General features: G+C 40.6%; 2 protein-coding genes across 3 annotated transcripts in view; one reads left to right on the plus strand and one right to left on the minus strand.

Moving 5' to 3' along the window:
* Positions 1–3,318: 3,318 nt before the first annotated feature.
* Positions 3,319–12,965, plus strand: part of zcchc4 (zinc finger, CCHC domain containing 4) — a 62,138-nt gene continuing 52,491 nt past the window's right edge. For both annotated transcript variants that reach the window (XM_050066956.1, XM_050066958.1), the window contains exons 1-5: positions 3,319–3,533; positions 3,907–4,025; positions 4,118–4,200; positions 4,449–4,721; positions 6,063–6,143. In XM_050066956.1, coding sequence (XP_049922913.1) covers positions 3,446–3,533; positions 3,907–4,025; positions 4,118–4,200; positions 4,449–4,721; positions 6,063–6,143 — 644 coding nt within the window. In that variant the 5' untranslated portion in view covers positions 3,319–3,445. The remainder of the gene's footprint in view (positions 3,534–3,906; positions 4,026–4,117; positions 4,201–4,448; positions 4,722–6,062; positions 6,144–12,965) is intronic.
* si:dkey-219e21.4 (nuclear factor 7, ovary) overlaps positions 6,150–12,965 on the minus strand; it is a 33,625-nt gene continuing 26,809 nt past the window's right edge. The window contains exon 8 of the mRNA XM_050066967.1: positions 6,150–6,899. Coding sequence (XP_049922924.1) covers positions 6,301–6,899 — 599 coding nt within the window. The 3' untranslated portion in view covers positions 6,150–6,300. The remainder of the gene's footprint in view (positions 6,900–12,965) is intronic.

Below are 12,965 nucleotides of genomic sequence, written 5' to 3' on the forward strand. Positions count from 1 at the left end.
CCCCGTTAAAGGGTTTTTTTGGGGGAGTTTTTCCTTATCCGCTGCGAGGGTCATAAGGACAGAGGGATGTCGTATGCTGTAAAGCCCTGTGAGGCAAATTGTGATTTGTGATATTGGGCTTTATAAATAAAATTGATTGATTGATTGATTGATTGATTGATTGATTGATTGTGACAGGAACAAAAGTTCCAGAAGAGTCAAGCTTGAGGTGACATTTATTTGTCAAATTAATTTTAACTATATCTTAACAGAAGCTGTTCTTCAAAATGGGCCCAAAACAGTAGTTAATGATGTAAAACTTGACTTTAATGATATTTTATTTTGGTAGTGTAAACTGTCATACAAATGAGGAATTAATCAGATTACCCAAACTCACTGACATGCAGTGAAACTGGGGATTTGAGGGCCCTGGGGCAGTTTCCAGCTTTGCCAGCCTTAATCACATGATTTATTTTCCCACATAAAATTCTAGCATTATGTACAATGTACACATAGCATATATATGATAATATAGGCCTTGTTTATACAGTATAAACAAGAAAAAGCCAGCAACACTCAGTGTCCTTCGTTACCGACTTTTAATACCTCACTGGTACAGACGATCAAACACACAGACCAGTTTCGACAAGTGTCTTACTCAGTGTGTGAAAAGACAGAAAAGCAGGATTGTTTATACAGAAAACATTGTAGAAGAAGGTAAGCTGAAATTATTTTTCACTCTGTTCTCGTACACACACGGGCCCGAAATACACACATATATATGCACAAACAGGATCTATACATGCATTAAATGGAGCGATGTCAGCATAAGGGGGCTGCCTTGGACTGCCAAACAAACACCATAAAAGTAAAGTAAAATATCCTAATTCAAATAAAGTGCAAAAACAATAAAGTTACATACATTTTTTTACAAGGTTTTATGAAGCACTGATTTTTTTAACAGAATTTTTCCAGAATTATTACCATCAAAAACCTTCATTAATGTAAAAAAAAAAAAAAAAAAAAAAAAAAAATTCAAATGACTGTCAGGCTGCCAAACAAAAACCATATAGAATTAAAGGATAATATCCTGATTCAAATAAAGTGCAAACACAACAAATTGACAGATATTTTTCTTAAAGATTTTGCAGAGTATGTCCATGCTTTGATCAGCAGAGCTGCAAAATAGTGATAATACAATCACAGCTTTATAAAAAGCAATGCGAATCCACTACATGCATTCTCTTAGTCTAACCAAAGTTTAATTGATGGTGATTGCAAATTTGAGACAAAATCATTAGGCCTATTAGTCTTATTCTAACCAAAGTTTAATTCATGGTGATTACAAATTTGAGACAAAATCATTATTGAGGAAAAAAAAACAATCCTACACAGAGAGCGATACAGCCTTTATGCTTTTACTTTGGAGGAATAAATCCATCACTTCCTGTCTTATATTGGGTGACAGCAGGCATCTTGTTTGTGCTTTGCTCCAGCTTCCAGCATTCTGCTCCTCAGCACAGCATCCTCGGGTTGACAGCGCCACTGCGCTGCCGGCGCGGCAGACATGGGAAGTGTAGTATTTTAGAAAGAACACGCCCATTGGAACGACCAGCGTACCGCTGATTTTAGACTACAAGCCTGTTCGGTGTAAACAAACTGCATTGTCAAAGGGACTGGCATTGACTGAAATGCATTTTCATTTTTATTAAATAGGATGGATCAATCTGGGTGTAATGGTTACATAAGGCCTACAGTGAGTTCATTTGTTCGAATTATTTGAATCTCAAACCACACATGGTGTTGAACATCTTAGCCTATTGCTCATTTTGTTCTAGTGTCCTCTTTGTGTGTTGTTAATAGGCCTACAGTTAACTGGGTCAGTGATTTGTTAAAAGCCTTTGGGAGCATCTGAGGTGGAGGAACTGGAGGAAGATGACAGAGCTGAATGAGACAGACCAAGGGATCATATTTTAAATAAAAAATAATTACACAGGCCTAAAAACCCTACACAACAGAACTAGATCACCAGGATATTAGGCTAGGCCTATTTCCTTTCATTTAAGCAGGTAATGAGTTGAATTTTTAATACAGTGATATTTGGTTTGAAATCTGACATCACTGCGCTCAGGAATAAGATGGCATTCCGGCAGAGTTTGCTTTTAGAGTGTTTCTTTTTATTTTTTTTATTGAAATGTATCAACAAACATACAGACTTGTACGGACTGAAGGCTGCTGGAAACTGTCGGGAAACTGTCCGACTTAACCACAGCTTGTTGTCTCTGCCTCCTGCTGCAGCCGCCTGCTCTCGTCCACTTTCCAGGCGAGGCGTAGTCAAATAGCATGGATGCCAAGAGGCGAAGATCAATAGAACGCCCCATAGCAACAGACTCGCCCATGGTTTTGTCCTACCGCCGCCATTTTGGACTGTCAGCAGACCGCAGCAGACCCGCTTGCATACAAAAACACACAGACAAACTGAAGTAGGCTTTTTATCGCTATTAATTATGCTTACAGTGCTACTCGTGATAGCTTGGCCACAGCTGCTTTTTCACGTTTTTGTAAAGCAAAATATAGACTTAAAAAAAACAAAACGAAGAAAAACGGTCTAAATGGCATCTCTACATATTACATCCACTTATGAGAAGATTAACTTAATTACTCCTTCAAAATCACCCCATAAGCCAATCTACCAAAAAAATTTAACAAAAATAAATAAATTTAAAAAAAAAATCAATATTTTAACTAGAAACACATTAATGGCGACGTCACAGTCAGGAATAAAGATTTATGTACAGTTTGTACAGTTAAGGGGGCAGTAATAATAATAATAATAATAATATATAGGCTATTTTAATATGATATATTTTAATGCTAAAGCAGTAATCAGTTCTGATATAAATGGTCCAAGAGGCCATATATATATATATATATATATATATATATATATATATACATATATGTATATATTTATAGCCTATTTATATTTATATATTATATATGTATATACATATAGCCTACATATTAAATTGATATTAAAACACTTAAAAACTTACACCTCAGGAGTTCTTACCTGTCGGGATCCTACGGTCTCCTCTCTCCTTGACATCTTGCATGTTGTCTGGGCGCAACAGTCCAAGCTCAACAGTCCAAAATGACGGCAGCGCCTCCGCAGCGCCCCTAGTGGCTGTTCAACGGAGCTTCGCCTCTTGGTATCCATGCTCTTTGGCGCAGCTCATCTCGAACGAGCCTGTTCCCCCCTGGCGTCTGTGTTTGTTTGATTTATGTTTTTCAATAAAGAAAAAAAAAAGAAAAAAAAATAGCCTGTTCCTGTTATGCGAGAACATGGTGTGACGTCGAATATGCGCGACTAGAAACGGCATGCATGGCTTCCACTTTGGGCTGAGCTGTTGTGTGAGAAATTTGGGTGTACGTTAAAGTTCATTAAGTGTTTAACCTTACCAACATGGATGTGACCGCGCCTAACGACGAGAGTTTTTCAATTGAGGTTATTCTCTCAGAGGGCGGAAAAACTGCGCCATGTTGTCCGCATGGTAAGTCTAAATGCACTGGACAGCCACAGCGGCTCATCAGCCAAAACCCTAACAGTACTCCGTTAGAAAATTTGATATATTTAAGCTGCTTTGCTTTGCTATATGTTAACATACTTTTAACACTATGCCATTGTATGAGTGAGTCTTTAAATGAATTCGGCATATGGATGTAACACAAAAAGCTCGTATCGGGATAAATTATCACCTAAAATGGTGTTACACTCAGGGTGTAACGTTAGCGTCATTATGATAGAAATAGACCATGTAAACAACATATGTAGCCTACCTAAGAGTTTGCTAAATTGTAGATAAACACATCCCTCTTCTTCAGCGTAAAATGTCTATAACTATCTTGTCACTTGTGTTTTGCCAGGTCCTACCTTGCTCTTTGAAAAAGTTAGAAAAGGGGGCGAGAAAGGCAGAAAGTTTTATGCCTGCTCCGCCTGCAGAGACAGAAAAGACTGCAACTTTTTCCAGTGGGAGGATGAAAAGGTAGGCTCACTGGATTTCTGACTTCTAACAACATGTCTGATACCCGATTGATCCATTGAACCCTCTGTCATTTTAATTCACTTGCTGTGAAGGTGTCAGAGGCCAGGCTTTTGGCCAGAGAAGCAGAGAACCAGTCAAAGAGGCCTCCGTTTACCCAGCAGGAGTACTGTAACCAGTAAGAAGTCAATAGACAACATATACTGTATTATCTTTAACTGATAAACAAGGTCACACAGATTATTGGCATTGTTTGCTATTATTGTCTCTATTCACACCATTAGAAGCTTGATTTCCTTGAGGCTGACTTTTGACAGGATTTGAATGGTTGTAATATCAAATTAACTTTACCAAATTCAGAACATACTCACAAAAAGTGTTCATATTAATTGACATGTTCTGAAAAGTGTGTAATTTGTCCCTCAGGTTCAGAAAGTTTGCCTCCCTCCCAGTGGAGGAGAAGAAGTTTTGTCAGGATTGTCAGATTTTGCTCTTGCCAGGAGAGCATGAGGCCCACGTCTCTCACAGATCCATGGCCGTTTCAGCAGCTCAGCTGAGGAGGCCCAGTGTGCTGTTGCGTCCTTTGGACAACAAGAAGAGCAATGCCCAGTACCTGTTCACTGACCGCAGTGCCCACTTCCTGCTGGACACCCTGGTTGCTCTGGGATACAGGAAGGTGCTGTGTGTGGGCACGCCCAGGTGAGGGAGATAAGTCTCAATGTCTTAATGGACCAGTTCACCTAAATTACAAAAAAAATCTCTCTTACCCCCAGTACTGTGTGGTAGGGATGCACGATAATATTAGCACGTCAAGAACCAGGAGAGCAGTGCAGCTGTAGAACATAACAGAACTTGATGCATCAAAAAGTAAAGTGGGGTTAAAACAGAAGAGGTTAATGGTTATAGAATAGAAAGAACTCTATTCATTCCTGGAGGGAAATTCAACTGTCCAGCAGCTTATAAAAAACAACAACCACACTTCCCCTCCTCAACAACAACAACACAGTGGTATTAAAATAGACATAAAATAAACAAGGTTAAAATAAGTGCATAAATAGAAATTAAAAATCAAATTAAAATATATAAATTGAATATTATGTCCTACTTTATTAGAAGGACCATGTGTCCATCATTATTTATGACACGTTAGGTCCAGTTTCAGTAATGATGAAGCACTTTTTCAATTTCAATTTCAAAATCTTTATTTCGAACATGCAGATGGTATAAAAAACACCAACATAGGACCGCACAAGGAAGTGCTAAGAAACAAATAAAAGACAATACTGAATATTGTATTTGACAAGTCATAACAAGGTGACATCACCAAAAATGCCTAATCAATGAGTTAGCAATAAATCTTGAATGTACCTGTACTTGTATAGCGCCTTTCAAGTCTTCCTACCACCCAAAGCGCTTTTCACTATAGAGTCACACTACCATACAAGGTACCACCTGCTACCCAGTTCAGATATTCACACACACTCACAAACCAATGCCAAGGTGAGCCACTAGGAGCTATTTGAGGTTCACTATCTCGCCCAAAGATGCTTCGAATGGAGGAGTTGGGGATCAAACTGCTGATCTTCCAATTAGTAAACGACCTGCTCTGCCTCCCAAGCCACAGCTGTATATGATTTCATGTTTGTCATCTCTTGGTGCTTTTGTAAAAACTGGGTGGAACATGAAAGGGAGCGGAACTAAAAGGCAAAATGTAACATTTCACATGGTCTGGACCAACTGACCTGAACTACAAGTGTGACCATGAAAATGTGATAAAAGACCTTTTAAAGAGGTTCTTAACCTAAAGACTTAAATTCATGTGGGGATCAGAGGTTTCTCTAGTGTATGGTCATGGTCAAAATGTATATTTTGAGGTGCTTCAGCATAGCAGCAATAACATTCTAGAGAAAATACACAGAAGTTTCAGCAACTGCCAAAAGTCCACAAAATGCTCAAATGAGTGAGATTATGAAAACTGTTAGAAATCTGTATTTATTTCTCTTTTTTTTTTTTTTTTTTAATAATGATTGTTTGTGCCAGACTTCAGGAGCTGATCAAGCTGCGAAACCTGGAACAGAAACATGAGCCAATGAAGAGTCTGCTGCTGGACATTGACTTCAGGTCAGTTTGTCCCATTTGTTATCATGTATGCTGATGTATTATACTGTACAGCTGCTCTGATGTAATGCTATACATGGATGAAAAAGACTCTTCACATCATCATTAGCACACATTCAGATAGAGTCCACATCACTGTCTCTGGAATAAGACTGCAGTATTATGGAGTGTGGAGGTGACAGAGCTCCACATGATTTGGCCACAGCTGGTTCTCTGGTGGTCTCAGGAACCGTATGGCAGGGTACAGGGGCTCAGTGAACTGGTGATGAGCCCTGTCAAACACTGGCATCACAGCTGCTGAAAACCTCTGCAGGACAACCATGGTGTCTGCATCATAAAACATCAGCTGGCCCTTGTCATAATTTACCCAGACCCCGACCTTTTCCAGAGGCGTTTGCCCAACACCCTGGCATGGTACATGCCGGTCGTTGTGCCAAGCAGAAAGATGGTTGTTGCGAAGCTCCACGCACCAGGAGTTCCTGTTCCGGCCCAGTTTGGTGCCCTTGTCCCTGCCTTTCCTCTCCAGGCTGGCGTAGGCGGCGCCCACTGCCCAGGCAGAGCAGCAGCGGACATCAACTTCCCAGTAACTCTGACCGTTAGTGACCGGAGATGAGCCCAGAGCACAGCACACTTTATCAAACTGGAGAGGATGCTCTGGAGCTGAATGAGCGCAGTCTGAAAAGTACATGCACCGCCCCTCTGAGGTCACTGTGACCAGGCTGTGGCAAGTCTGCCTGTCAATCACCATGGGTGATGAATCTGAAATGAAACATAGTCCCTAGATTAGTTAATGACATTCTGACCTTTAGCCATGCATCAGTGATAGTGCAAAGAAGTTAGCAGCAGGTCTTGTTAACAATGTCTGTTTTTTGTTTTTGTTTGTTTGTTTGTTTGTTTTTTGTTTTTTTGGACAGAATTTTGTGGTGACCTGTCATTGTGGTCAGTGTTGCAAATTAGTGACAAAGTTTCATGGCAGAGTGGGATTTACAGGTTTTGCATTCTTGCGTATGATGAAGTACCTTGTAATTTCACGCATTTATACACAGACATTTGCGTTCCGATCTATGATACTGAAAAAAAATACAACTGGATGTTGAATCTCCCCTTCATTATAGTTATTTTCAAAGGGGAGACTTTTTACACATACTTCCATTAACAAAATGGTTTCACGTTTCAATATTAGTAATCAAACGTTTGTTCAATCAACAATAACCCTTCTGTTTTCATTCCTTTAAGGGTCATTCTGACTGATAATGGTATAAATTCTGTAATACCGTGACACCATGAAGCTACAATATTTTATGAGACAGTCATACTGTAAAAAATCGCATACTGTTGCAACCCTAGTAGCAACAGCACACATATCACATAGATCAGTAGGGCTGACCCAAAAAATTCTAAGCTTCATTCGATGGCACGGGATTCGATTGTGAAAAAAAAAAAAATCGAAGCTTTGGCGCTTTTTTCCCCGTTTTGTTTTTTGGGGGGAGGCCTTAAACGCAACACTAGCCCCGTCAACGAGCCACGACCACACTCAGAGCACTCAGAGCTGCTCTGAATCTGGTGTCAGAGACACTTCTGATGCTCTGAGTTGCGCATCTGTTTGATTGTGCTGCAGTGTGTGCCGAGGGTTTAATTTAAGGTGCTCACAGACTCGGGTGCACTATAAGCGGAACGGATTCCGCGAGGAATGTCCGCAGTCATTCGGGCTTCCATAGTTGAGCGCACCTCCGCGTTGTAGTTTCCTGTGAAAATGTCCGTAAAACACTACATTACCCCCAATTCTTGCACGTTTCTGTCATGGCGATGTGAAAAATACATGCCAAGCAGTCTTTTGAGTGACACTGGTGCGCGGAGTGGAGTCCGCGTGGTTGCAAAATCTGAGCTTTGTGCGCACAGGGCTTGGGGACGTCTGCTTTTAGTCCGCGCGGACCTCAGCGGAGTCCGCCTCCCCCGTCGTCGAATGCTTCGAATTGTATTCGTTCTGAGCTCCGAAGCTTCGAATGTCTAAATATGGAGTCGAAGGTCAGCCCTATAGATCAGTGGGTCTCAAAAAAGCTTAGTCAATAATGAACACATTGTTAGTAGTGATTGTTGAAGGCAGTAATAGTTCAACATATCCTCATACAACGGTTTTAATGATATGATGGTTTTGGCGCCCTGTAAATGATGTTACGTACTTAATGTAAAGTTGAGCACTTAATGTAGAGTTACAGAGGTTGGCTTTAGGCAAGTAAAGTTTCTGTGGTTAGGTGTAGGAAAAGAAACATGGTGAAGACATACCTTAAAATGACACAAAGTTCGCACCATTCACATACTGTCAAAATGTATTTCACATCGACACATTCTCACCCCAACCTCGTCAAATATTGACATTTGGTCATGGACTTTCCACATTGACATGATGTACAAGGTACCCTGGGTGCATTGATCGGTGACATCCTGGGACATCATGTCAACTTCAGCCTGTCACATGCATTGTCTGTTTTCAATATACACTCCTGTTTTCACAGGAAATGTACAATTTGCATACAGTCTCTTTCAAAATAAATGCACTAAGTTGGTACAACACTGCAAATTGATGTTTTTGTCATTCAACAACAAACGCACATGGTTACGTTTAGCCAACACGCATGTGGTTGGGTTTATGAAAAAGTGTGAACACCTGTTTCTTGGGTGAAAGTCAGTGGTTGTTGGACCCATCCCTCACCCCTCCCACTCACCCTACTCACTTCTGCCCCCTTAACTTAAGTCGTCCCACCGTGTTTCCCCTGACCCCCTGTTTAACGGCAACTGGCCACGTATCATGCTAGCATGAAAGGACAGCTTTGTTTGTCTGTGTCTGATGCCAGAAGTCACTGACCAAGCACTGGTATTCGACGACTTTGGAGTGAGACTGGGTTATTCACATCAGCTCTGTCTTTCTAATTGGTAGCACACTGTATTGTGGTCTTACAGGCTTGTGGTCTTACAATGATGTATTCTGTCCCTAAAATAAGTCCGCAACTATTTTAATGTGATGAACATATGTCTACTGGAGCTATTTGTAGGCACAGTGAGGAGGAAACAGGACATGTTGTCCTTTGTGTTTGTCCAAATGCATCATGGGAATGTGTGCAGCTACCTTTAGAGCGAACTCTGCACTTAACCCGTGGATCAAATTACTGCTATGTGGGGAGAAGGAGAGAGACAGAGATCAATGAGCTACAATGAATTATTCATCAATTCACTTTCTCCAGTCTGCGTGTGTGTTCTTGTACTGTGATTGATCATTCTTGGAGACTGGATTGTTGCCTGTTGCATCTTTCCTAGGGCTAGACAATATGAACATATTATATTGTTAACGAGATATGAGACTATATATCATTTAAAATTTTAGATATTGTTGTGTTGTGATATGGCTTAAATGGTGTTTCTCCCTCATTGTAAAGGCTGCATTAGAGCAAAGTGATGTAAATGTGTCAACTTATGAGACTTTTCTATTTGTTTTAACACTTTCCTTAACCCACTTAACGTTATATCCACATTATTGATAATTATTGATCAAAAATCTCATTGTTTAAATATTTTCTGAAAAAACAACAACAAAACAAACAAACAAAACAATTAGTAGTCATCCCCACAACTTTGTCGCTTAGAGAGGGTATTTGGTCTGAAATATTATGTTAGATTTAGTCCTAGCATTGATAAAGTGCTTTTGAGGAGGTTCAAAAATATCAAGATATACAGTGCTCAGCATAAATGAGTACACCCCAACAGATTTTTTCAGAAAACCTTTAGTTTTCTTTCAGAATCAATATTTTCCATGGGATGCTATACTACAAAATACTCCCACAAATGTGGGTGATTGATTGCAAACAGGATTTGTTAATTTGCACACACAAAAAAGTAATTTTCCTAACAAATTCATTCAAGACCATGTTGCAAAAATGAGTACACCCCAATGAAAGTCATAGGAGAGAAAGAAAGAAAGTTTAGATTACAAAATTCTGATTAACAAGAACTCAACCACAGGTGAGACTTAATTATTCATTAAACAGGTGTCCAGCAGACAGTTAAAGGGGAAGTTCCTTTTTTTACAACCTGGACCTTATGTCTGGCATTAAATACGGTTGTTTACTCACCCAGATAAGTTTGGTGTCATTTGGAGTCCTTCGGAAGAGCCGCGTACATTCATAAAGTGGGAATTATCGGGGCACCGACAATGAGGCTCTAAATAACACATTATCTGCCGCGAAACTCGTTCATTTCACCAATATGTTTTTATGAATCGCTAGAGTTGCTTGTCATCATCATCCGGGTCATTTATACTGACCTACTAACGTCTGATCTGGATGATGTCATCCAGGTGCGCCACTGCACACCCGCAGCACGGCTCTGTTTACAGCTGGAATTTGCTACTGTTAGTTTTTTGAAACATGACTGAATATTGTCAGATTTTGAGGTTGTGGACAACGACTTTGAATATGATGGACGTCCTTACCGTTTTGAGCCAGAGTATATGGATGAGGAGCTCTTTGAAAGGAGGATGCGGAGGCAGAGAGAGGAACAGCTGGCCAGAGAACAACAAACCGATGCACATCTGAGAATAGATGCTAACTGGTGGTGTTCTTGTGGACAATGTTCCACTATGCCAACAGAGGAGGAATGCCTTTGTTGCTCCAAGTGGGATTTGAGGCCAGGAGATACACGTCTGGATGTCTCCAGAAATGACTGTCTCACAACTACAGAGGATTTCACTTCTATGATCAACCGTGCTGTGTAGAGACTTTTTTTCGTGTCCCGAAAGTAATCCGGAAGACCCAGCCAAAGCCTGCAGGACCGAGCAGGCAACTTTCGATTGAGTAAGTAGCCTACACACATACATGAATTGTTTATTTTCCTTGAATTTGTTTGCTTGATAAGTAAATAACTATGAGAATTTACATTTCTTTAGTTTCTTCTCATTGCTTGTGTAGAACAGCCCACACACTGCACAAAAAGCAGAGGCACTTCTTATGCAAAACGTGAATTTATTATTACATAGTGCTCAGTGACACAAAGTGAGAAACAGAAAGGTGAACGTTTCGGTGGTAAAGAGAGAAGTACGAATTTCCTGGTCAGAGGTTAGTAGGTCAGTATAAGTGACCCGGATGATGATGACAAGCAACTCTAGCGATTCATAAAAACATATTGGTGAAATGAACGAGTTTCGCTGCAGATTATTATTATTATTTAGAGCTTCATTGTCGGTGCCCCGATCATTCCCACTATATGGATGTACACGGCTCTCGCGGATCTAAATATCTTCCGAAGGACTCCAAATGACACCAACCTCCTCTGGGTGAGTAAACAACCATATTTAATGCCAGAAATAAGGTCCAGGTTGTAAAAAATGGAACTTCCCCTTTAACTATAAAAGGGAGTAACTGTCAGTAATGGCACCACATGGAAGAGAAATGTCACAAGACCTCAGAAGATAATTTTTTACACAAAAAAGGTGAAGGCTACAAGAACATCAGCAAAGCTTTACTTATCAGTCAGAATACTGTAACAAAAGTGATACAAAAATTTAACAAAGATGGAACTGTAACCTTCTCACAGAGACGTCCAGGCCGTCCACGGAAGTTAACACCTAAACAGGAGCGTCTTCTGATGACAAGGTTTGAAGAAAATTGCCATGCAAGTTCATTGCAGTTAGCTAAAGAAGTAGAAAGCCAAACTGGGGTGACTGTTTCCTGTGACACAATACAGCGTACACTGCAGAGGAATGGCAAGCATGGGTGTCGTCCACGAAGGAAACCTCTCCTAAAGCCCATGCACAAAAATGCCTGCCTAGAATTTGCTGAAAAAGATGCTGAAAAAGATGAAGACTACTGGGACTCTATACTGTGGAGTAGAGCAGAGCTTAGATTCTCTGCCCGAGCCTGAGCCCGGCCCGACCCGGCCCACGGGCCCAAGCGGGAGCGGCTTTCTGTGCCTCCAAAAAATATGCCCCATTCATTCAGTGTTTACCCAACACACTCAATACATGGACATGCAATGACAAATTGTCATTAAGTTATTACGTTATAAAAAACGATGAAAATATGGACTTACCTATATTTAAAATGACCTGTTGAAGTGAAAAAACGAGTACTGACGGGAACAGACGAGTGGAGTCGACGTTTAACCGGCGCGGAGAGCGCAGGAGAAATGCGCTGCCTGTGTGGACAGTCAAGCGCCTGCGAGTACACTCGCAGGACTTCTGTGGCACTAAAGCGCTCGGTGTGTCCTTAGCGTTAATTATAACAGCCAACTTATTGAAAAATGTCGGGTTTAAATCGGGCTCAGGCCGTTAATTACAGTTAATTGGATGGGCCGGGCCGGTCCCGGACATAACGTGCTCGGGCCGGGTCGGGCTGAATTTTTTGGGCCCGATCTAAGCTCTACTGTGGAGTGATGGAACTGATGGCTCCCAAATTATATGGTGTCACAAAGGTGAGGAGTACAAAGAAAAATGCATGGTGCCTACTAGGTAGGGTTGGGTACCGTTCATAATTGAACCGATACGGTACCGGTATCTGGAATTCGGTACCGGTACCAAACGGTACCTTATTTCGGTACTTTTTAACCCTATGGGCCCTAGGCCTTTTTGGGGTATTTTTACTGCTTTTACTTTTAAGCTCATATCACAGTCACTATAAAGGCTACATACACATGCTATATCTTTTTTTTTTTTCAGGACAATCTGGGCTAACCAGATTTGCCATCATTTCATGTCCCTCTATGTGCCTGTATTTTATATTAATTTTTATATCAATGAAAAAAACAAATCTGTGTGCCTAAATTCTTACATTTTTACAT

Source organism: Epinephelus moara, chromosome 17, assembly GCF_006386435.1.
Source record: "Epinephelus moara isolate mb chromosome 17, YSFRI_EMoa_1.0, whole genome shotgun sequence".
NCBI classification, from domain to species: Eukaryota; Metazoa; Chordata; class Actinopteri; order Perciformes; family Serranidae; genus Epinephelus; species Epinephelus moara.